Source organism: Dipodomys spectabilis, unplaced genomic scaffold (assembly GCF_019054845.1).
Source record: "Dipodomys spectabilis isolate Male_0828 unplaced genomic scaffold, ASM1905484v1 ptg000228l, whole genome shotgun sequence".
NCBI classification, from domain to species: Eukaryota; Metazoa; Chordata; class Mammalia; order Rodentia; family Heteromyidae; genus Dipodomys; species Dipodomys spectabilis.
The window spans coordinates 11,304,748-11,330,748 of NW_024870905.1; the positions used below are offsets into that span (position 1 = coordinate 11,304,748).

Sequence of the window (26,001 nt, forward strand, 5' to 3'; positions counted from 1 at the left end):
CCCAAAAGTTTTTGAAGATTTATTCTACATGACTTAAAAGTTTGTTCATGCAACTTGCTTTTGTGTGGAAAAGCAAACAACACATTTCCCAATGCAATGATAGATAGATATGAGCTGGAACTTCCTGAATGGAAGTCCTAGCTCAGCAAATAAGAGCAAAGGCTGACAGACAGCTTCACATCAAACTAAAAGGCTTTTGCACAGCAAAGCAATCACCAGACTAGAGAGACAGCTCACAGAGTGGGAGAAAAATCTTTGCCAGACATTCATTCGCCTGACAAGGGACGAATAACCAAAATATACAGGGAAGTTAAAAAAAAAATAACGGAACTCCCAAAGACTCAATAACCCAATCAGTAAGTGGGCAAAGGAACTGAACAGACCATTTTCCAAAGACAAGGTACAAATGGCCAATAGATACTAGGGCTGGGAAGGTAGCTCAGTGGTAGAGCGCTTGCCTTGCATGCCCGAGGCCCTGGGTTCGATTCCTCAGCACCACAGAAGAAAAAAGCCAGGGGTGGCACTGTGGCTCAAGTGGTAGAGCGCTAGCCTTGAGCTGAAGAGCTGAGGGACAGCGCCCAGGCCCAGAGTTCAAGCCCCACAACTGGACCCAAAAAAAAAAAAAAAAAAGAAAACTAAAAACTAAAACTTGCATCTGACCCAACAATACCATTCTTGGACATACGTATATGAGAATGTTAATTAAGGTACAACAAGGGCATCTGTACTCCCAAGTTTACTGCTACACTGTCCACAACAGCCAAGTTACATAAATGGCCCAGATGCCCTGCAACAGATGAATTGATTAAGAAAATATGGTATGAAGGCTGAGAATGTAGCTTAGTGGTAGAGTGCTTGCTTAGCATGCACAAAGCCCTGTGTTTGATTCCTTAATACTACATAAACAGAAAAAGCTGGAAGTGGTAGAGTGCTAGCCTTGAGCAAAAGAAACTCAAGGACAGTGCCCCCAGGCCCTAAATTCAAGCCCTAGGACTGACAAAAAAGAGAAAGAAAAAGAAAAAAATACAGTATGAAAATACAGTGGAATATTAGTCAACCAAATACTGAAATACATTTTATCATTGTATCAAGATGACATAATGAAATGAGTGATACAGGGCAGGGAGAGGGGAAATAGAAAAATAGCTCAGAGATTCATCTGATTAACATATTAGATGCATGTGAGAAATACCCTGGCACAAACTCTTTGAACAATGAATATACACCCACAAAATGCACAACAAACATGTAAAACAGACCCGGGGAGGGGTAACTGGTAGGAGGAGGGAAAGTGAACAGGGAGAGTGAAATAGGGTCAACATGGTCAAAGAACTTTATACAAAAAGAAAAAAAAAAAAGAACCCTGTTGAAATAGTTTAAGAAAGAGGAGAGGGAGAAGGGAGAGCTGGGTGTGAATCTGACCAATGCACATTGTAAGCAAGTCTCAGGTATGTTAAAATGAACCTCCTCCACCTTGTGTAACTATAGATTCTAATTTTAAAAAAAGAGTAGACATTCTGCTTCTACAAACGAAGGTAAAAACTGAATGAATCTTTAAAGAATCATCTGCGCTTCCCAGAGGGACACCACCTCTGGGAAACACCCTGTCCCCTTCCCTGTCAATGCCAGTGACGCCCTGTCCAAAGGGCTCAGTTTACATCTCACGAAATAACATTTGCTCACTTAAAATTTCTTTTTTACTGTCAATCACCCAATAAGCCTGTTTTCCATGGGATAAATACTAACTGGCATTTGCAAAATTACACTTGATTGCAAGATCCTGTCCATACTTTTCAGGAATCAAATGAAAAAGAATTAGTATTTTGTTTAAATATAGAACTTGCAATTTACATGCTTTTAAAGCAAAGGAGTATCACTAAGAGATACACAGATGCAAAAAAAAATTTTTAAACCCACAACTTTTAAACTTCATTCTCTATGTAAGATTAAAGGTACTTCTAGCATCTTATGCCAAAAATACTATTCTTTTAGATCATGTGAAAATAGGACCACAAAGTAACCAAGAATTAAATGTAACATTGTTTCTTTCACAATGTATGACAGAATATAAACTGTAAATATATTTGTAACTAGCATACACTTTTCACCTTTAAAAACCTTGCATTTCATCATTTTAATTCTAAGGTGATAAAAATTCAAATACACAGTAGCCTTTTGTGAAAATTCAAGAAATAACTACACAAATTCTCTAGTCAAAATTCCAATGAAAATCCACAACAATAAAGCTTTCTTATGCAGCAGCCACATATTATGCTTAACAGGCTTAAAATGAAATAAGTCAAAGATCAAGAGTAAGTTATCCGAGATGTCAAGTGCACAGGGTCAAAGGTACAATTTTATTAGGTCAGAGGTGACATAAATAAAATCTTATATGCCAAAGAAGAAGGGTCACAGACAAGGTGTATATAATATAAAGACATCACAGATGACAAGTAATAACTTTAAGTAGAATTGCCATATTTACTATAGATACCTTCACTGATTAAAAACATGGAAAATACAAAATAGCCTTTCTAAATCGTATAACTCAAGGGTTATATTGCACCCTTGCTTTCAAGAAGGGCTTTCACCAAGATAACTACAGAACTTTAAGAAAATCTAATTCCTTTGAACAGAAACAGTACACAAAGTGATTAGATCAATCAAATCTCAAACCAATCACTACTGAAAGATCAGATGTGACTGTACTATTTTCTTAACGTAACTACATCTAATACATCCTTTTTACCTCCTCTCACTAAATAAACACACATTTTAAAAAGGTTATCCTTCAGTTTATCTAATATTTTATTTTTTCAATGCTAGGCTAGCAACTTACCTAGTCTGAATGTTAGTTCTGGGAGATCACTCCAAACCCAGAAAATTTCATAATAATATATATTCATAATAATATATTTAGATTTTTTCATTAAGGGAACCTAATTAATGCATATCTTATGACTGAAATAGTAATCTTCTTTATAAATTAAATTCTGTGGGGTTTTTTGTTTTTTGAGGGGTTTTTTGGTCAGTTGCAGGGCTTGTACTAAGAGCCTAGACACTGTCCCTGAGCTCTTTCACTCAAGGCTAGCACTCTACTAGTTTGAGCACAGCGCCATTTTCGGTTTTCTGTTGGTTAATTAGTGATAAATGTCTCATGGACTTTCCTGCCTGTGCTGGCTTTGAACCATGATCCTCAGATCTCAGCATTACAAGCATGAGCCACCGGAACCCATCTTATAAAATACATTCTTCTATTTATAAAAACGAACTTTTAGCTTATTTTCAAAATGGAGTACATATACAGGTAACTTTAGTTTTTGGTTTTTCTGTCGGTCTTGGGGCTTGAACTCTGTCCCTGAGCTCTTCAGCTCAAGGCTAGCACTCTACCACTTGGGCAATAGCACAACTTCAGATTTTCCAGTTCCTGCCTGGGCTGGCTTTGAACCTCGCTCCTCAGATCTCAGCCTCCTGAGTAGCTAGGATTATAGGCGTGAGCCACAGGTGCCCGGCATGATTTTTTAAATCATTTTTATATCTTTAAATATTTAAACAAAGGGGTTTAATTCAACATTGAATTGTGTGTATAATGCATCTTGATCAGTGTCACCTCTCCTGCCATTCTTTGACACATCTATCCCAGCCCCACTCATCCCTTTAAGTTTCCTAGTTCCATTGTCACATATGTACATTGAGTATCATGACCTCACTCCCTCAGTAAGACTTGTTTTAGCTTCCTGACAGTCATTTGGTTAACATGCTGTTTGCTGTTCCAAGAAATTTACCCCAGTGTACATCATGCTTTAGTTTGGCCCTGGTGGTGTCTTCATATATGTTATTTTAGCTCTTACTTCAACATATAATAGAAAAACGTGTCCTTTGTCTCTTAGCCTGAGTTAATTCATTCAACATCATTTTTTCCAGATCCATCCATTTCTTTGCAAATGACATGTCATGAATAAAATTCTATTGTGTAATTACACTATATTTTCTTAATCTAGTCATGGACTGTAGGGTATCTGGGCTGTTTTCCATACCTTGGCTATGGTGAATAGTGCAGCAATGAACATGGTTGTACAGTTAATGACTTTGGGGATAAATGACCAAGAATGGTATCGCTGGATCATTGAATAGTTCTATGTTTAGGCTTTTAAGCCATCTCTACAATGCGTTCCATACAACTGAACTAACTTACATTGCCACCAGGATTCCTTCTGCACAAAAGATTTAAGTTAAAAGATATTCTTTACCACTCATAAAATACCTATGCAATTTTTATAAAAGGCAAAACATTATTTGAAGTAAACTAAATAGGTAATTAGTTCAGAGAGAGTAAAAGTATCTCATATTTACAAGCAGTCCAATTCCAATGATACCTTCAAGCCATATGTGTAACCTTTCAATAGAATTCAACTCAACAGGTGCCTACTAAGAGCCTTAACTATACATCACACATGATGTCCAATACAAACCCACTGCAGTTTTCATTCCAGCAACAGCTTATTGCCCTAATTTTCCAACTCCCACAGTTGAACAGAAAACTCAAATCAGCTATGCATAGTTTTTAAGGAACAGTCAACAGATAAAAGCTCTAGGACCCTCAAAGTGGAGAAGCACCCTAATTGACCTCCACATCCACCCTACACTCTTGCTGCAGGTAATGCTGATTTCTGGCATGGAAGAGCCATGCAAACTACAAGTGGCCCAGACTGCATGTTGTGAACAAAGGACAAGGAACTTGTAGTCTAGAGCCACCAGGATGAACTTAAAGGGAAACTTGCTCAAAGGAGGAAATCACAGAGAATTGAGCCAAAATCCAGAAATCAATGAGAAACCAGTAATGCCATTCCTCCTGCCCAGATAAAATTTACTAAGAAGTCAACCTCAGAATTACTCTACTCACCTCCTGACAGTATTCAGCCCAAAGTAAAGCTTCAGTTCCCTGACTCTCCCCATCAAACCACCTATATATAAAGCCAAATTCTCTAACACGTCTTTTTGGGTTAACCTACTTACCGAGAGGCTCCACAATTCCCCAAAGTATGTTTACCTTTGTGTTAACAACTCAGTAAACCTAATTTTATTCAACTATAGATGTGTTCCTTGATGGTCTTTATCAGCAGAGTATTGATAAAAATCTAGGAACATAATTAACCCTGACTTTACATAAAAAGGAAACATCCATCTCCAGACTTAAGGAGCCAGACACAGCAAAGCATGTACTGTATAATACCATTTACACCCAATTCAAGAATTGGCCCTCAGAGCAGTGACCTGGCAGGGGGCAAGAAATATATCTGGATGTGGGTAGGACTTATCTGTGTATTCACTGTAAAACTACCAGCTGTATATGTGAAATGTGTACTTTATTATTGTATAGCATACGCCAAGAAATTGAGCATACACTGACATCTATACACAGGTACATATTGCCCTCAGAAAACCACGATAAAATCCTGGACACCTACGGCTCAAGGCTAGAGCTCTACCACTTCAACCACAGTGCCACTTCCAGTTTTCTGGTGGTTTATTGGAGATAAAGAGTTTCATGGAGGGGCTAGGAAGGTGGCTCAGTGATAGAGTACCTGCCTTGCATACATGAGGCCCTGGATTCGAATCCTCAGCACCACATAAACAGAAGAAGCCGCAAGTGGTGCTTGGCTCAAGTGGTAGAGCCTTAGCCTTGAGCTGAAGAGTGGAAGGACAGCACCCAGGCCCTGAGTTCAGGCCCCATGACCGACAAAAAAGAAAAAGAGTTTCATGGGCTTTCCTCCCCAGGCTGGCTTTGAACCACGATCCTCAGATCTCAACCTTCTGAGTAGCTAGAAACACAGAGGTGAGCCACTGGGAACTGGCAATGGACATCTTAAAAGAAGCTTGACAAATATGAATTTCCATTCCTGAAGAGCTTTCACAATGGTGTATAATAAACAGAACAGCCAGCCTCCGGTGGCTCACGCCCATAAGCCTAGCTACTCAGGAGGCTGAGCTCTGAGGATCACAGGTCAAAGCCAGCCCAGGCAGGAAACTCCATGAGACTCCTGTCTCCAATAAATCAGCAGAAGTGGTGCTGTGGCTCAAGTGGTAGAGCTCTCATCTTGAGCCGAAGAGCTCAGAGACAGCACCCAAGCCCAGAGTTCAAGCCCCACAACCGACAAAAAGAAATAAAAATAAACAGAACAAATAAATCCAAAGATGACCAAGCTATATCATCAAGCTATCCATCAAGTCTCAAGAATAGATGAATGAAAAATGTTTTACAAACATGTTTATACAAATGAAAATCTCATGTAAGAAACTATTTAAATAATGCATTTCCAAAAAAAAAGTGTTTTTTTGTTGTTTTTTTGGGGGGGTCCGGTCATGGGGTCTGAACTCTGGGCCTGGGCGCTGTCCCTCAGCTCTTCAGCTCAAGGCTAGCACTCTACCACTTGAGCCACAGCATCACTTCCGGCTTTTTTTTTCTGCGTATGTGGTGCTGAGGAATCAAACCCAGGCCCTCACGCATGCAAGGCAAGCGCTCTACCACTGAGCCACCTTCCCAGCCCAATCCAAACAAAAAGTTTTAAAGTGATTTACTAATCCAAAATTATCCATATACATGAAATATATCTGTTTTGGGGGAGGTGGAGAAAGAAGGGATGGTAGGGGGAAAACAAAGGAGGAGGTAACAATACTCAATAGGAAATGTATTCATTACCTTACTCGTGTAAGTGTAACCGCTCTGAACAGTATTTTTACAATAAAAATATATACAAAAGGGGCTGGGAAGGTGGCTCAGTGGTAGAGTGCTTGCCTTGCATGCCTGAGGCCCTGGGTTTGATTCCTCAGAACCACATAAGCAAAAAGAAAAAAGCCGGAAGTGGCGCTGTGGCTCAAGTGGTAGAGCGCTAGCCTTGAGCTGAAGAGCTGAGGGACAGCGCCCAGGCCCAGAGTTCAGGCCCCACGACCAGACCCCCCCCCCCCCAAAAAAATATATATATATACAAAAAAAAGAGATAGCTGCTAAGATTAGGGGTGAAAATATCATTGTTGCTTTGTAATACACAAATGTGTATGATTGATAATGTGTGAAAACTAAATAGAAAGCTGTAAGTATTAATATAAGAACAATTTAGATTGGAATGTCAAATATTGTATAATATTGTCATTGAATATAAAAGAATTGATAAAGAGAAGACAGAGGGATAAATTACCATTATGTTGGAAATGATCTTTACAACTTTGGCAGGAGGTGGGAGGAGTGGGGGAGGTGGGGGAGGGAAGGGATAGGAGGAAAACAAAGGAGGGGGGTAACAATGTTCCACAAGAAATGTACTCCTCAACTTTCTCATGTAACTTTTACCCCTCTGTACAGCACCTTTACAATAAAATATTTACAAAAAGAAATATATCTGTTTTCCAAGAAATTTGAAATACCACATTAACTCTTACCTCGTGTTATTAAGAGTGTATGTAAATGTGCCAGGCACTGGTGGCTCCTGCCTGTCCCCGTCTAACTATTCAGGAGATGGGAGATCGGAGGACCACAGTTCAAAGCCAATCCAGGCAAGGAAGTCCACCAGACTCTGATCTCCAATTAAGCACTCACAAAACAGAAGTGGATCTGTGGCTCAAGAGGTAGAGAGCCAGCCTCAAGCATAAAAGCTAATAAGGAACAGCACCCAAGTTCCTAGTACTGGTGCATGCGCGCGCACACACACACACACACACAACTATGTAAATGATAATGTGAAAGTGTTGTTTCTATGTTATCTGTATGTATACTGAAATCTTGACACATTTATATACTATACTGCAGCAGTTGCAAGGCACTGAGTCTAGTTTAGATACACTAAAATAAATTCAGACCAAAGCTCCTGTCCCGGAGCTCATTCTGGCACTTGTATCCCCCTGCACGTGAAGGAAGTCAGGCTCACCACTTCCTCGTCGGACAGCTCTCGCCCCTGGATGCTGCTGTTCTCCCTCACCACTTGCTGATGCTTCTTCCCTTTAATGTGGCTGAAGAGATATACCTCAGAAGAGATCTACAAGCATGAACCCAGCAATAAGTCAGTATCACACCATAGCTACTCTTTTAACAGTAAACATGCAAGCCTACATGCACACTATATGCAAGTTAAGATCACTTTAGCTTGCCTGGTGTTGATGGCTCACACCTGTAACCTTAACTACTCAGGAAACTGAGATCTGAGGGTCACAGTTCAAAGCCAGCTTTGAGCCCAAGAGACTCACTCTATCTCCAATTAACCACCAAAAAGCCAGAAGTAGAGTGGTGGCTCAAGTGGTAGAACACCAGCCTTGAGCAAATAAACTCAGGGACACTGCCCAGGCCCTGAGTTCAAGCCTCAGAACCACCACCAAAAATAGAAATAAAAATTAAAATCTCTCTAGCCTGCCCTTACTAACTTTAAAATATTTTCCTGGGCTGGGATGTAGCTCAGTGGCAAAGCGCTTACCTAGCAAGTGCAACGTCCTGGGTTCGATCCCCAGTACCAAAAAAGAAAAGTCGGAAGAAAAAAAAAATTTTCCTAAAGACAAAATTCTGAAAATTCTCTGTAAGACATACGATTTTTTAAAAAATGTGCTATGAGCCAAGCACAATGGTTCACACGTATAACCTCAGCTACAGATTACAAAGTGTGAGGAGACAGATCAGGAGGATGGCAGTTCTAGGTAAGACTGGGCAAAAGAACAAATAAGAGCCCATCTCAACAGGAAGTGGAACAGGGCATTTCATACCTACAGTTCCAGCTACACAGGAGAAATAGCTTGGAGGATCATAGCTGGCCCAGGCAAATCATGAAAAGTAACTAAAGCAAAAGTAAAAGAAGCAGGGCTATGGCTAAGGTGGGAGAGAACCTGCCAAACATCAAGAGGCCCTGAGTTCAAACCTCAGTAATGTCAAGATAAAAGAGGAATCATAGTCCGTACCACACATCATGGCACACCTAACAGTGAACCGCTTCCTCCATTCCCACAAAATGTCAAGGTTTAAGACTCAGCACTGAAAAAAACCCTGCTGTTTTTGGTTCCCACATCCCTAAATACTAATTCTGGCTATTTCTGAGGAGATAAGCACCCATTTTAGTAACAACTACATGCTTAGGCATTTGCACTGCTACTCCTGGAGTACCATGCACTGCAGTACTGATACTCCTGATACTGGGCACTACAGAACTGCCATTCCCATAGTCCTGTGCACCACAGTACTTCTACTAAGCACTGTGTACCGCTTCTCCTATAGTACTAGAGAACTGCTAATCCTGTACACTTTATTCCACAGGACTGTTAGTACTATTGTACCATGTACTGCCTCCCTGTATAGTACTATATATTGCAATACTGTTATTCCTATACACTGCAGTACTGGCATTCTTGTAGGTACTGTGAGTGGCAGTACTGCTATTCAGCACCTTGAGATAACTCAGTAGAGTTATCTGCCAGTTCTGTATCTTATCTACCCTAGCATGGGCTTCCTAAACTGCAGTGGTGCGTGGAGTCCCTACACACTGCCAGGACACCCACCAGCACGTTGCAGAGCGAGCACTGCTTCTTCCTCTCGTACGGGGTCAGTTTGGGGGCGTAGTCGGTGTTTGCGTGCCGCCCGCTGCTTAGCTCGGCTGCCTTCTCCTTCCTCTGCTCAATCTGCTCCATGTGTCTCCGGATGCTTTCGTCATGCTGCAGGGGAGTTGGATGGAAGTTACATGAAGAACCTGGGCAAGCTTGGTCCACTACAAGCTCTCCGATGGGAGGAGAGAGTCTGACTTGGATGGTAGCTCACACACTGAGGTGCACATGAAGTCCTTCCATACCTCCGCGAGCACAGCGTCTCCAGAGATGTGCACCATGCAACGCTGACAGGTGTCTTGTGGGCAGTGCCACAGGCACATGAATCTGGGGACCAGCTAATGCTGAACAGGTTATTTGTATGCTGGTCCAGGAGCTTGAACTCAGGGCTTGAGTACTATCCCTTAGCCATTTCGCTCAAGGCTGGTGCTCCACCACATGCACAGCTCCACTTCTGGCTTTTTGGTGGTTCAGTAGAGATAGGAGCCTCCCAGACATTTTTGCCTGGCCACAATCCTCAGATCTCGGCCACCTGAGTAACTAGGATGACAATGTGAGCCACCAGCAGATAGGTTTTTAACAGAACTGTCCAGCGCTTCTAGTCAGTCACTCTGCTCTATGGCAAGACAGGCTAGTTCATGTTATTCAAGTTTTGCCCACCACTCACTTTTAAGAACTATTTTCTAGCACCTGCTTAGGGCTTTGACCCACAGCAAAGCTGGAGCTTGGCCTCACAGCAGGTGATCTCATCATAACACATGCCTCACTACATGTCTGGCTGTCCCTCACCTCTGGGGTTCTCCCAGGGAAGGCTACTAAAAAGCTAGTTCAAGCAGTGGCTCATGCCCGTGGTCTTAGCTACTCAGGAGGCTGAGACCTGAGGATCTCAGTTCAAAGCCAGCCTGGAAAGGAAAGTCTGTAAGACTATTATCTCTAATGAACCAGCTGCAAGCTGCAAGTGGAGTTTTGACTCAAGTGGTAAGAGTACCACAACAGCTAAAGGGAGAGCACCAAGAAGATGAATTTAAGTCTGAGTACCAACTCACAAAAACAAACAAACAAAAACTATGACTATCAGAGACCTTAAGTCATTAATGAATTGCTAAGTAAAAAACAGAAAACTTCTTAGAAACTTCTGAAGACTTTTTTCTACAATGATTCTTTCTACTTTCTACTATATCTGCTTTCTACTATATAGAGCTAGGTCTGAAGCAGTCACCCAACCCAGCTCTGTAAGAGTTGTTGTCTAAAGACTGATAACGTAAGCCAGTTCACATCTCTGTATGTATGAATTTGGACCCCACGCCACCCTGTAGGCTCAGAACTGTAACTGAGGCTGTACCACCCGCACACCTTGTGCTGGATCTTCTTCTGTAGCTCTTCCATCGCCTCTTGCTGAGCCGCTGTGAGCGCTGCTAGCCGCTCCTCTCTGTCCCTGTGTCAAAAGAGCAAATCCATAAATGACTGCAAGGAGTAATAGCTCTCAGGATGCTATAAAAGTACACCAAAGGTCAGGGATGGAGGCTCATGCCTGTACTTGGGAAGTGAAAGTCAGGAGGACGACAATTCCAGCCACCAGGATGAAATGTTAGTGGAACTCCATTTCAACATATAAGTCAGGCGTGGTGGTACATGACTCTGGTTGCAACTGAGGAGCTCAGCCTGAAGCAAGCCCCAGGCAAAAACATAAGACCTTATCAGAAAAATAATAAAGGGGGCAGGGAAGGCTGAGGACTTCGCTCAAGCAGTAGAGTGGCTGCCTCGCAAGCTGGTGGACCTGACATCACAACCTGGTATAACCAAAATATATACATATATACACATAGCAGCTTATGTATTTGAAAGGGTACTATTTTTTAATTATATTTTTTTGTATTTTTTTTAAACTGTGGATCAAAGCCAGGATGCTGCATTTGCTAGGCAAGCACTTTGCACTGAGCTACATCCCAGCTCTGATGGGCTATTATTTAAAATATTCTTTTTACCTCCAGACTGATTGTTAAGCATTTGGGAAGTAATAGAAGGTGACTGCTTCTCTGCCACCTGGTGGCCCACATTGTCATTCTATTTACTCAGGTGGCTAAGATCTGAGCATCGCAGTCAGATAGAAAAGTCTGGGAGACTCCTATCTCTAATGAACCATCAAAAAGCCAGAAGTGCAACTGTGGCTCAAGTAGTGGAGCACCAGCCTTGAGCTTATTCCCTATGAACATGAAATTCTGAACCCAAGCAAGGCCTTAAGTACAAGCTTTGGGTCTGTTATTTGAATGTAGCATGTTGCAGATTTATCTTTGCTCCCTTGAAAAACTCTTTTTTCTTTTTTTTTTAACAGTGTTAGGGCTTGAACTCTGGGCCTGGGCTCTTCAGCTCAAGGCTAGCACTCTACCACTTTGGGCCACAGTGCCACTTCCCATTTTCTGGTGGTTCACTGGAGATAAGAGTTTCACACTTCCCTGCCTGGGCTGGCTTTGAACCACAATCCTCAGATCTCAGCCTCCTAGGTAGCTAGGATGACAGGCCTGAGCCACCAGCATCTGGCTGACAAACCCTCTTAAAAGCAGGAGAAGGGCTGGGAAGGTGGCTCAGTAGTAGAGCGCTTGCCTTGCATGCATGAGGCCCTGGGTTCGATTCCTCAGCACCACATAAGCAGAAAGAAAAAAAAAAAGCCAGAAGTGGTGCTATGGCTCAAGTGGTAGAGCGCTAGCCTTGAGCCGAAGAGCTGAGGGACAGCGCCCAGGCCCAGAGTTCAGGCACCACAACCGACAAAAAATAAAACATTAAAAAAAATTTTAAAAAAGCATGAGACAAGGCATAAACCCACAAAGAACAGGAGAAGAAATGATCAAATCATAAAACCAATAATCACTATTACAGAAGCTAAACAGTGAACATGGGGAGGCAGAAAACTCAGCTTTCAGGGAGAAACCACCAAGCCAGGTAATTACATGAACAGATTCCACAAAAGCTCAGGAACTGGAGAGACTCCTGGGGAAGGAAGAGATGTAGGCCAAGGAAGAAGGCCACAGATTGGTACTGTGGCTCTTCGGTGCGATCTGAGAGTGCCAAGTGCGACTGCTCCTTGGGACGGAGATGGGGATGATGGGGATGATGGAGACAAGGACAAGGACAGGGCAGCACGCGTGTACCTAGCTCGCTCCCGGGCTGCATCTTCTCGGGCCTTCTCCTTCTCCTGGCGTTGCTGCTCGATCCGGGCTTCTTGTTCCTTCCTCTTCATCAGCAGCTCCTCCACGCGAGCCTGCCGTTCTGCCTCCAGAGCTCTCTTGCGTTCCTAATGTGCAAGGTATTTTTCAGGAGATTAGAACCATGTGCAAATAAACCTAACTGAAGGTGGCCTGATGTACAAACCCTGGCCACGTAAGTCCCTGCCTCACCTACAGGGACACCAATCTCAGAACTTCAACAGAAATCAAAGGCTTTTCATAGGCCATTTACCAGTGTTGCATCATCATTATGATCAAACTGTGTCCTGTGCAAACTTCTGCCTACAGAGGAACTCGCTACTTCTTAAGCTTACCAGCATGATGCATTGCTTTCAACTGTTCCCCATGTCCCTGATCCCTCCTTCTTTACCACTAATGCAGCAGATGACAGGTGCTCAAGAGCATCCCATTTATACAGCCTCCCTTTGCCTTGAAAGAGCCACTGGTGGTAAGAGATCCTAAGTAACTAATTTTTGCTAAGCGTTCAAAGGAGTATCTAGGCATAGGAAGGGCTCTGTAATGGACAGCAATTTAAAAAAAGGCTGCCTTTGTCAACCAAACCCAAAAGATCTTTGCTGTTCTTCCCTTCCTCCTCAGCCCTCCCAGAATACACAAAGAACTAAAAAAAAAAAAAGCAACAATAACTTAAACAGAACCAATAATTTAATTAATAAGTGATCAAGTGAACTAGATAGTTCTCATCAGGAAGAAATAACAATGGCCATAAACACACAGAGAAATGTTCAGCATCCTTAGTCATAAAGGAAATGCACATCAAAACCCCACTAAGATTTGACCTCACCAATCAGAATGACAGCCATAAAGAAAACACACAACAACAAATGTGGGGCTGGGAAGGTGGCTCAGAGGTGGAGTGCTTGCCTTGCATGCATGAGGCCCTGGGTTCGATTCCTCAGCACCACATAAGCAGAAAAAGCCAGAAGTGGTGCTGTGGCTCAAGTGGTAGAGGGCTAGCCTTGAGCTGAAGAGCTGAGGGACAGAGCCCAGGCCCAGAGTTCAAGCCCCGTGACAAACAAACAAACAAACAAACAAAAATGCTGGTGAGGACCTGAGGCCAAAGGTACCTTGTTACACTACTGGTGGAAATGTAAATTGCTATGAAAATCACCTTGTAGGGCTCTCAAAAGACTAAAGATAGCTCTTATAAACCCACCATACCATGCTTGAGTGTATAGGTGAAGTGGGTGAATCAATACACCAGAAGACACCTGCTCACCCAGGTTTACTGCAACACTGTTCACAACATGCAAACAATGGAATCAGCTGAGGTACCCAATCACGGATGGATGGATGAAGAAAATGTGATATGTTTCCAACAGTGCTACATTAACCCATGTGTTAATATGGAACAAGGACAAGGTAACACTCCTTTATGGATTCTCAACACTGACTCAGCCAAGCAGGTGACAGGTGTTGAGTAGGTGTTTGCTGAACACAAGCCTACCTGCACGGCTTCATCGCGTGCTTGCTTTTCTTCTTGTCTTCTCTGACGCTCTTCCTGTAACTCATTAAGTCTTTGCTCATATTCCTTCAATTTTGATAAGACATCATGGCGTTTATTCTGGGCTTCAAGGGTATTTATGAAGGCAATTTCGTTTACCTTTAATAAAAAAATAATGAAAGCAGAGATAGAATCAAGTTGATTCTAGTACAGGTCACAAAGGTAGTAATTTAACAAGAATCTTTATGTAAACCAGTGGTAAGTCACAGTAAAAACAAAAATAAGAAATAAGCTGGGTACCAGTGGCTCACACCTATAATCCTAGCTCTCAAGAGGCTGAGATTTGAGGACTGCATTGGAAGCCAGCCTAGGAAGAAAAGTCTATGAGACTCTTATCTCCAATTAATCACTCAAAAACCAGAAGTGGAGCTGTGGCTCAAAGTGGTAGAGCACTAACCTTGACCAAAAAAGCTCAGGGATAGCACCCAGACTTGAGTTAAAGCTCCACAACCCACCAAAAAAAGAAGAGCCAACAAAAATGCTAATAACTAAAAACTAAGACTACAAGTATACTCCTAAGAATTTACAAAAGAAAAATAAATGCACACACCCACAGAGATTTGTGAATGTGTGCAAACCAAAGCTCAACTGACAAATTAGGGTATTTCCATGAAGTATTCATGTGTATGCTTCCATTTAGCTGTGTGTGTGTGTGTGTGTGTGTGTGTGTGTGTGTGTGTGTGTGTGTGTGTGTGTGTGTGTGTGTGTGTGTGTGTGTGTGTGTGTGTGTGTGTGAGAGAGAGAGAGAGAGAGAGAGAGAGAGAGAGAGAGAGAGAGAGAGAGAGAGAGAGAGAGAGAGAGTACTAGGACTTGAAGTCAGAGCCTGGATCCTGTCCCTAAGGTTTTTTTTTTTTTACTTCAAAGCTAAGTGCTCTTCCCCCTGAGCCACCAGCTTTTTGGTGACTCAAACATCTCACCAGGCGCTGGTGGCTCACACTTGTAATCCTAGCTAATCAGGAGGTTGAGATCTGAGGATAGTGGTTCAAAGCCAGCCCGGACAGGAAAGTCTGTGAGACTCTTATCTCCAATAAACCACTAGAAATGGGAAGTGGCGCTGTGGCTCAAGTGGTAGCACGCTTTGAGCTGAAGAGCACAAAGGACAGGGCCCAAGTCCAGAGTTCAAGCCCCACAACTGACCAAAAAAAAAATAAAAATAAATAAATAAACATCTCACAGACTTTCCTGCCTGAGCTAGCTTTGAACTGAGATTCTCAGATCTCAAACTCCTGAGTAAATAGATGATAGGTGTGAGTCACTAGCCCCCTACATGGTATCCTTCTTTTCAGGGGAAAGAAAGAAATTACTGACATACACAATAACATGGGTAGAATTCAAATAATTCTGCTGAGTGAAAGAAACCAGTACACTGTATATGATCTCCTTCAGGAGAGTTCTAGAAAATGCAAACATCTAAGGTGACAGAAAGCAGATCAGTACCGCATGGTAAAAGATTTAGAAAAAGAAGTGAATTACAAAGAAGTCTTCTTTATTATGTTCATTGTACAGCTGAAAACTCATGCAAACTGAACATTTTACAGGTACGCTGCTCATTCTCTGTCCAGTAAACCTCAGAAGAGTGAGAAAATAAATGGTTCTTAAGATTACTGGAAGGATAAAGTAAGATACTGTACCTAATAAATTTTAAATGAGTCAGTAAAATACACAGCTATTCTGCAACAGAACCAACACTTGATAAGCATCACCATCTATTAACACTATAAAATGCTACCAAAAGTCCATGGCAATTAACTGCATGTTAAAGCGCCTATAACAGACCTTAGCTTCCTCCTCTTGTGCTTTTTTCACAATTGCTTGTAACTGCACTTCCCGTTTGAATTCAGCATGAAGTAATTTCTCTTCCATCATCCTGCGTCGCTGATCTAGTAGTTCTTCCTTCCACTTTCGGACATCCTTCTCCTGTGTATGACAAATGATGCTATCATTAACTTCAAAGCAGAAGTGCACACAGGTAAGAGGCTCAGGACAGACACAGCATAAACCTGAACCCATCTCCAAAGCCTGAGAGATGACAAAAGCCAGAAACTGTGAATTCCTGGGGTCCATCATCACCTAGGATAAACCATATACTCAGCTGCACAGTACACAGGCAGCATGTTTAGCTATCTTATCTACAAAAGAGGGATAAGAAAAGTAGGATCTGACTCCTAGGGTTATTTTGGACATTGAGTTAACCATGTACTACTCAGTACTGGACTATCTGTGGTTATTACCTTGTGCCATAATACAGACCCACTCAAAAAAAACTTATTTGTATTCATTATCTCTATAATAAAATCCACAGTCAAGAAAAATAAGTAATCTCCATATACTTTTTTTTTTGCCAGTATTGGGGCTTGAACTCTGGGCCTGGACATTGTCCCAGAACTTTTTTTTTTTTTTTTTTTTTTGGTCGGCCGTGGGGCTTGAACTCTAGGCCTGGGCGCTGTCCCTCAGCTCTTTAGCTCAAGGCGAGCACTCTACCACTTGAGCTACAGCGCCACTTCCGGTTTTCTGGTGGTTTACTGGAGATAGGAGTCTCACGGTCTCTCCTGCCCGGGCTGGCTTTGAACCGCGATCCTCAGATCTCAGCCTCCTGAGGAGCTAGGATTACAGGCATGAGCCACCAGCGCCCAGCTCCCAGAACTTTTTTTGCTCACGGCTAGCTCTCTACCATTTGAGCCACAGCACTACTTCCAGCTTATTCTGTGTATGTGGTGCTGAGGAATCGAACCCAGGGCTTCATACATGCTAGGCAAGCGCTCTACCACTAAGCCACATTCTCAGACTCCATATACCATAAGACCATGTCACAGGAGAAGTAAGACTTGTTCTGTCTAGGAGCTGGTGCCTCATGCATGTAATCCAAGCTACTCAGGAGGAGGCTGAGAGGTCAGAATCAAGGTTCAAAGCCAGCTCAGGCAGGAAAAGTCTGTGAAAATCCAGAAGGGGAGTTGTGGTTCAAGGGGTATAATACCAGCCTAGAGTGAAAAAGTTAGGGAATAGTGCCCAGGTCCTGAGTGCAAGCCCTAGTAATATTAGACACCAAAAAAAAAAAGGGTTTGTGCTCTAGCAACAAAGATTCAGCACCAATGAGGAGAAATCACAGAAAATCAAAGCAGCTCGACATGAGTATATCCAAACAGTGATACTTTCACATTTGCTGATTACAGAAGTTAAGCAGCTTTCCATAAAAGCATTTAGCCATCTGCACTTATCCTTTGGAATAGTGTTGGGTTTTTTTGTTTGGTTTTTAATGTTTCACCCACTTTCTATCAGGTTACTTGTTCTCTTGTTATTGTTCAAGTTTCTTTAGATCTCAGCCTCCTGAGTAAAAGATTACAGGTGTGAGCCGCAGTGCTCAGCAAATGTCTCCTAATATTATTTTTGTTACAGACTACAAGTTTTAGAGCTTTTTTTTTCATTTACTTCAAAGAATTACTTATATCCTTTTTTGATTTGTTTTTCCACACAGCCATTTTAATAGTGTGATTTTTGGTTTTCATATCTTTGCTAATTTTGCTGATTTCTACTTTGATTCCACTGCAGTCTAAAAAGGTACACACTGGCTTTTTGCTGGTTAATTGGAGATAAGCGTCTCATGGACTTTCCTGCTCGGCATGAACCAGGCTTTGAACCAGAATCCTTAGATCTCAGCCTCCTGAGTAGGATAACAGAAGTAAGCCGCTGGCTTACCCATTATTAGGTTATTTTAATGGTTTCTTATGTGTTTACAATAATGTTTGCCTTTGAGCTTATAAACATGTTTTAATTTTGCCGGGTGCCGGTAGCTCAGGCCTATAATCCTAGCTACTCAAGATGCTGAGATCTGAGGATCACAGTTCAAAGCCAGCTCAGGCTCAGGCAGGAAAGGCCATGAGACTATCTCCAATAAACCACTAGAAAACCGGAAGTGGCACTGTGGCTCAAGCAGTAGAGCACTCACCTTGAGCTGAAGAGTGCAGGGACAGTGCCCAAGCCCAGAGTTCAAGCCCCACAACCGACAAAAACAAAACAAAACAAAAGAAAAAAACATGTTTTAATTTTAAAATAAACTAATTTCAACAGCATACAAAACTTACACATTTGGGCTGGGAAGGTGGCTCAGTGGTAGAGCGCTGGCCTTGTATGCATGAGGCCCTAGGTTCAATTCCTCAGCACCACATAAGCAGAAAAGCTAGAAGTGGCACTATGGTTCAAGTGGTAGAGCGCTAACCTTGAGCTGAGAGACAGAGCCCAGGCCCAGAGTTCAGCCCCACAATCGACAAAACAAAAACAAAAACAAAACCAACTTACACATTTACCCACCATCATATTTTGTCATCTTGAAGAGTTAATTACTTTTTATATTGCTGATGTACTTACAAATGTTGGTTGTTATGATGGTTTTTCAGTTGTCTTTGGAATTTTCTACTAGAGTGGCTAGTTGTTTGTGCACCACATCTAAGTGGTCAACCCCTGTGAATCTCATTACTCAGCCTAGATGATACTTCTACTTTCACATGCTTGCTCATTGCTCTCTGTGGTCATTGTTATTTTGATTCTATTTTTTAATCTATTAACTATGTCTTCTCAGGCAAGCCAGTTGTGACTAATCCTGTTTTTGTACTGACAGCTTGCAAGGTACAGGATTCATAGTTGGCATACATTCTTCAACGCAGAATTTTTTTGTAACCCTTAACAATACTCAGGTGTTTATTCTGTGCAAATTGAAACTACCATTGTCAGGAGACGATTTCCATTTTACTTTTTGGTACACTGTCAGGTTCAACTTGACAAATCAATTTCAAACTAACTTCACACATACTAACGTACATAACCTACAAATAAATATGGTTCTCAAGTGGGCTGGCCGCCAGACCTCTTACCACAGCGGCACAAGGTTGACACATCTAAACACAGCACAGCATACCATTTGTTCCGATCCAGGATTTCTACATTTCTTTTTGTTGTTGTTGTTGGTCATGGGCCTTGAACTCTGGGTCTGGGCACTGTCCCTTAGCTCTTTACCTCAAGGTCAACGCTCTACCACTTGAACCACAACATCACTTCTGGCTTTTTCTGCTTATGTGGTGCTGAGGAACCGAACCCAGGGCCTCATGCATGCAAGGCGAGCACTCTACCACTGAGCCACCTTCCCAGCCCCTCTACATTACTTAACGTTTCTCTTCTTTTATGAACTTTTCCCTTTGCCTTCATATTTTCTTTCGGATTTTGTGAAAATCATTTACTTGTATTCTCTTTAGCTCACTGACCTTCCACAGAACAATTATCCTGAATTTGTGTCAGGAAACTTGTGGTTCTCCACGTGCTTGGGTCCACTAGTGGGAATTTACTTTGTTCCTGTCCTAAATTTAAATAGTTCCTGTATCCTGGCATTGCTGTGTGACATTTATGGAAGCATCCACCTTGTCCAGACATTATGAAACTACCTTTGGTAGTCACCACAGGACAGATGATGGAGGCACTGACAGGGAAAGGGTGGAAGAATGGGTAAAACAGACGGTGTTGCTGCACCAGGGCTAGCAGTAGCCTATGGAAGGCCCACTGCAGGTACTTATGTACCAGCCCCGAGGTATGCAGTAGCACACTGGTGGCTGGGGTTGGTGACATCAGTGACCATACATTTCTCAAGTGCAAAACATGTTAGGCATGTGCAGTGCCTTCAAAGGCGGCTGAGACCCTCAGGATCCACATATAACAGTGAACATACCTGCGCAGATAGGGGCCAGAACCTCCGGCATGCACAACTCTAATGTTTGGCAGCAGGGACCATTCACATGCTAGACTACTGGGCTGGCAGCATGCGTACACTGTGAGGATGGGAACCTGTGATTGGTGGCTTATAGTCCTGCAGCTGAGGGGGCTGGCCCAGGCACACGCGTAATAGTAAAAATAAATCAAAGCCAGCCAGTATAGAAAAAAAGTCAAAGTGAAAGCCAGGGTTAATTCAAGAAAGATACACACAAGAAATGTCAAAATCTCAGCCTCATTTGCAGGGAAATGGATGGAGCTAGAAGAAATCATGTTGAGCGAGATAAGCCAAGAGCAAAGAGACTAATGGCACATGGTCTCCCTGTTAAATGGATGTTAAATCCAAAATGGTAGGTGATACAACAAAATTAACAGGACTTAAGAAACAAAGGATTTCCATTCATCTGGTCCAATCACTACTAAATAACTCCACGCTGCTGATCACATGTATGGTATATATGTGTACACAGGAGGGGAACCAGGAAGACGACACAGAATTAGAGGGAATTAGGGAAAAACATACAACAGCGGGACCCATCAACTGCACTGGACATTGACCAATATGAACTAAGCAACTCAATGGCAGCGATGGGGGGAGGGAACAAGTGGGAAAGAGGGAACAGCTGATGCTATGCAAAGCAAAAGAAAAGTACATATCACCCCATGTGGAAGAAATAACGTATTGCAAAGCTCATAGAACTCATAAATGTTATTATAGACCATGACAGACAATTTGCTCCAGGAAAGTTAGAATGTGTTTGTGACTTTAACTGAGCATCACTATCCCACAATACTGTGAAATTTGGGAAATTATATAACCACTTAATCACAATAAAAAATTTGAAAAAAAAAAAACTCAGCCTCAAAAACCATCCTAAGGTGGTTCCACACTTTAGAAAAGTGTATTCAAGGAAACTGCCCAATGAAAATGGCAAAAGCAAAGCACATCTTCAAAAATCCATGCTACCAGGCACTAGTGGCTCATACCCGTAATCCTAACCTACTCAGGAGGCTGAGATCTGAGGATCACAGTTCAAAACCAACCTGGCAGGAAACTCCATGAGATTCTTATCTCTAATTAACCACCAAAAAGCTGGAAGTAGAACAGAAGAGGCAGAGCGCTAGCCTTGAGCAAAAAAGCTCAGGGACAGTGCCCAAGCCCTAAGTTCAAGTCCCAGAACCAGAACAACAACAAAATCCACGCCAACTTGCAAGTTTACAAAAGAAAAAATTCTTTTCCCTTATAAACAATTAACCTGTGGAATTGGACAGAAATACCTCTATTTCCTAGCATATGGCTCTTTTACCTTCTATAAGATCAGAAAGAAAAGGTCTACTTGAAAATGAGCCCATCAATACTTTCATAGACAGTGGAAGCTCACCCTTTCTAGTAATTTCTGAAGCTTTAATGTTTTCTCTTCACGTAACTTTTCCCGCAGCTGCTGTGCTTTCATGTGCTTTTCTTCATATTTCTTCTTGGATTCTGCAATTGTTCTATTAATACAAACACAGGAACAAGAGACACACAAATGTTTATATCAGGCCAGAAACAGGGCTTTTCAGACTTTCAAATGCCTACACACACACACACACACACACACACACACACTCACACACACACACACACACTCACACACACACGCACTCATCATACACAGGACTCCTTTTGCTATACTTCAAGGAGGTACTTTCACTTTCCAGTGGACCTGAAGCTATCTGGAGATCCTGTGCAAAAACTGGCTATAGAACAGCTCTACTTAACAGCCCAGAGCGGCCAGCTGCCCTCCTGTGAACACGTCAAGGTATTTTCGAAGATCAGACCTCTTCCGAGATGGCGAGGACAGTTTTTCGTGCATGTGAATGCCATGTCCTGGGAGTCTGGCGGGCTCTTCGTCTACCATGTCCCCCCATGATGTATTCTGACGCCAAGATTCTCGAGCTGTTCAGGAACAAAGAAAACCACGATTCCATAAAACCAGCATCCAAATGCAGACTTTAAACACTCTATCACGTTTCCATCTCAAACTATTCGTTTTATGCAGAAACTGCATACAGTAAAAGGATCAATTATATCCCACCTACACCACACACACATACACCATATAATACCTTCATAATCCGCAAGGACATCATTCCAGTCCATGGACAAACCACAGAAAGACACACTCCCAGTGCCCATGCTGGCCTAAAAAGTAACAAGAGAAATCAAAAAATAAATTTCAACACAATTATTTTCACCTGAAAAGAATTGACCTCTACATGGAAATGATCTTCATTTTGAAAAAAAAGTTTAATATCAGCAAAAAAAAAGCCTCTATTCTTCTACAGTCACAATAATGACCAAGTTAAAATTCCATGGCTACACACTTTTTCTTTTTTCTGTGTGATTTGAACTCTGCACCTGCTTTTGTGCATAGCTATACATTTTAAAAGCCCATGAGAGCCGGGCACTGGTGGCTCATGCCTGTAATCCTAGCTACTCAGGAGGCTGAGATCCGAGGATCGCAGTTCAAAGCCAGCCCGGGCAGGAAAGTCCATGAGACTCTTATCTCCAATAAACCACTAGAAAACCAGAAGTGGTGCTGTGGCTCAAGCAGTAGAGCGCTCGCCTTGAGCTGAAGAGCGCAGGGACAGTGCCCAAGGCCAGAGTTTAAGCCCCACGACCGACCAAAAAAAAAAAGCCCATGAGCCACTGAAACAAATAAATGTCAAGAGATACACAGGCCTCAGGCAATTACCACACACATGCTGACATACAATACACAAAGCATACATCAGAACTCCAGATTAAGTTGAGTAGAAAAATGTACAAGACTATAATTTAGTAATCGCTATTGTTCTTCAGGTTCCTTTCACTCACACGTGTGCCTGCACTCTGGAGGGCATGCAGGTGTGTGTCCTTGTTAGTAGACCACAGGAAGTAAAGCCCCCCGTTACAACCCCCGTTAGTTACACTCTGAGTACACTGCAGTTCTTACTTTCCTCAATCAGGAAATGACAACTTCCCAACTTGTTGATTGCATCATATATGAAAGCACTGTGGAATGGTACAGTATTTAAAAAAAGATTGGCTATTATTATGGAAGACTAAATCACCACAGTGGTTAATAGCTACTATTTTTTTTTTGGTCGGTCGTGGGGCTTGAACTCTGGGCCTGGGCGCTGTCCCTCAGCTCTTCAGCTCAAGGTGAGCGCTCTACCACTTGAGCTACAGCGCCACTTCCAGTTTTGTGGTGGTTTATTGGAGATAGGAGTCTCACGGTCTCTCCTGCCCGGGCTGGCTTTGAACCGCGATCCTCAGATCTCAGCCTCCTGAGTAGCTAGGATTACAGGCATGAGCCACCAGCGCCCGGCTAGCTACTATTTTTTTATTGTTATTGAAGATGACTTGAAAAATCAACAACTGAAATAGCAGTGGATGCATTCTTATGCCTTTCTAGCCCTAGGAATTTTATACCTGTATAAGCTGAATGATTATGTTAAAAACTGGAAAAGCTCACAGAAAAATCACTGTCATTGTCGGTTTCAATATTAATGTCATTGTTTTCCTCAGCTTCGATTTCTCTAGTCAGCTGCTCTTCTTCAGCAATGGCACTAGCAATGGCTTCTTCGTTGGCCTTTTCCAAGCGATCTGCTAGCTCTTCTTTTTTAGCAAGGACTTCTGCCATGGACTACAAAGTAACAAACAAACAAAAGAGAGAATCATCACTAGACTGAAAATTCCACCAATTGTTTATTTCTTCACATTCCAGTGATGAACTAAACAATACAAATAAAATAACAATCTAGAACCATAAAACCTGGGTCCAATAGATCCTCAACCACTGCAATCAGGACTTAGAAGTCTCTTTAAACCAAGAGCCTATCTGTTGTCCCATAAAACAGAACACTAATCCATAACTTACCTTCTCTACCCAACTGCTAGTAGGAGAAACTGTGATCCTGATTTAAGCCTCCTGAGTAGTTAAGGTTATAGGCATAAGCCACCAGCACCTGGCTTGGATAAACAGGGAAGGAGGGAGGAACAGGGAGAGAGGGAGGGAAGGAAAGGGAAGCTAGCTGCTGGTTACTCACACACATAAAACTAACCACTCAAAAAAGTTGCAAGAAGCTTGGTGCTGGTAGTGGCACACATCTGTCATCCTAGCTATTCAGGAGGCTGAGATCTGAGGATCAAGGTTCAAAACCAGCCTAAGCAGAAGAGACCATGAGACTCTTATCTCCAATTAATCAAAAGTAGAGCTGTGGCTCAAAGTAGTAGAGCTCTAGCCTTGAACAAACAAGCTCAGGAACAATACCCAGAACCCTGAGGTTCAAGCCCCACAACTGCCAAAAAAAAAAAACTTTGCGAGATCCCATTGTCAACCAATAAACATCTGGAATTGGGATGTGCATCTGTCATCCCAGCTACACAGGAAGTATAAATAGGAGGATTACAGTTCATAAGAGCCTATTTGTAAAGTACGTAAAGCAAAAAAGGCTAGGGGTGTGGCGCAAGTGGTTGAAAACCCATTTAGCAAGCACAACTATCAGAATGCTGTGCTATGGAAACCTTTATTGCTACAGGGGTAGTTTCTGTTACTTGTTTTCTTCTTCTTTTTCTCCCTTTCTTTCTTTCTTTTAATTTGGATGTGAGGTTTAGTCTCTAAATCTTAAGCCAAAGTGCATTTGATCAAATCACATACAATGATTTTGGAAAAGTTTTCAAGTCTTTCTTCTTGTACCAAATAAGAAGAGCAAAACATTCATGATGATCCCATTAGGATATATAACTTAAATATACATCAGTGAACAACTAAAATGTAAAATGAAGCAATACACACAAAATGCCTTGTAAAACAGTGCTTGGTCCAACACAAAGTGAAAATGCAAATCCACATTACTGGCGTTTAACCCACTGGCCCAGAATTCTGAGAAGTTGCTCTTACCAAGTTAGCGGCACTCACATTTGAAATGTCTGAAGGGTCCATTTCTGTGTCTATCCTTGTGTGTTCTGCATGAACTGCAGTCTCATCTGGTGGCAAAGAAGGGGTGTCCTTTGACTGAGTTCCCGAAACACAAACTGCATTCAGGTGAGCAACAGGCATGTCAAGAACTGACATGGAAGCATCTTCACCACTGCTAGAATTCCTCCCATTATCCACTGGGCTCACCATGAACTAACAAGACACACACAAGGGATGAATCAGAGATGGTGGAAAATACTTGCCAGCTGTTCAATCCCTAGTTCATTTGTTCGTTCATTAGTTCTCTCTCTTTCTTTCTCTCCCTCTGTCACACAACACATACACAAAATGAAGATAGTGTTTTTAAAAAAGGGACATTGGCTTACACCAAATACAATACCTTTTCAAAACCTTTAATTTAGTAAATATAACCTAGCCTTTATTTTCACTTTCTAACAGTGTAAACAATGGAATGTTTTATAATTACACTTCAATTCAAAAAAACCAAAACCTAAAACTGTGATTTTAAAACTCATACGGCTCCTTAAATAAATATTTAGTTAAGCACTGCAGAGGTCATAAAATTCCAGTTTGACTAATTATTCATATAAATATTAAGCTTTGCCAAGTCTTACAAGCTACTTCAGAAATTCTGCCATTGGTCAGTGAAGTGTTCCAAAATGTTGATTTTTCACACGAGCATTACTTAAATTGTGCTTCACTGTTTATACTGCGATCAACATTATTTATATGTCAGTCACCACAGTTTGTAATCTTCTTGGCAATATTTGTATTAGCATTACTGATATTTACAATTAAAGAAACCAAATCAAAGTGAAACTATAAAGTAATATGAAGAAAAGATGTAATAGGCTAATTCCATTTTTTAGGAGGACAGTAAAGAAAACAAATACAAATTGGCCACCAGCAATGAGCTCCATACTGAAACATCCTAGTAATAGTTTAAGTACTTAAATTTTCTGTGTATGGA

The 26,001-nt window shown here is 41.9% G+C and overlaps 1 protein-coding gene across 2 annotated transcripts in view; it reads right to left on the reverse strand.

Annotated features, from left to right (window-relative positions):
* Scaper (S-phase cyclin A associated protein in the ER) overlaps window positions 1-26,001 on the reverse strand; it is a 214,986-nt gene that overhangs the window by 152,930 nt on the left and 36,055 nt on the right. Inside the window, exons 10-20 of one of the 2 annotated variants that reach the window (XM_042697751.1) lie at window positions 25,011-25,223; window positions 23,565-23,735; window positions 22,174-22,249; window positions 21,886-22,003; window positions 21,447-21,558; window positions 16,090-16,230; window positions 14,257-14,412; window positions 12,717-12,859; window positions 10,924-11,005; window positions 9,529-9,681; window positions 7,920-8,027 (exon numbers count right to left, since the gene is read on the reverse strand). In XM_042697751.1, the coding sequence (XP_042553685.1) occupies window positions 7,920-8,027; window positions 9,529-9,681; window positions 10,924-11,005; window positions 12,717-12,859; window positions 14,257-14,412; window positions 16,090-16,230; window positions 21,447-21,558; window positions 21,886-22,003; window positions 22,174-22,249; window positions 23,565-23,735; window positions 25,011-25,223 (1,473 nt within the window). Of the gene's footprint in view, window positions 1-7,919; window positions 8,028-9,528; window positions 9,682-10,923; window positions 11,006-12,716; window positions 12,860-14,256; window positions 14,413-16,089; window positions 16,231-21,446; window positions 21,559-21,885; window positions 22,004-22,173; window positions 22,250-23,564; window positions 23,736-24,992; window positions 25,224-26,001 lie in introns of both variants that reach the window. The other variant, XM_042697750.1, reaches the window with a different exon arrangement.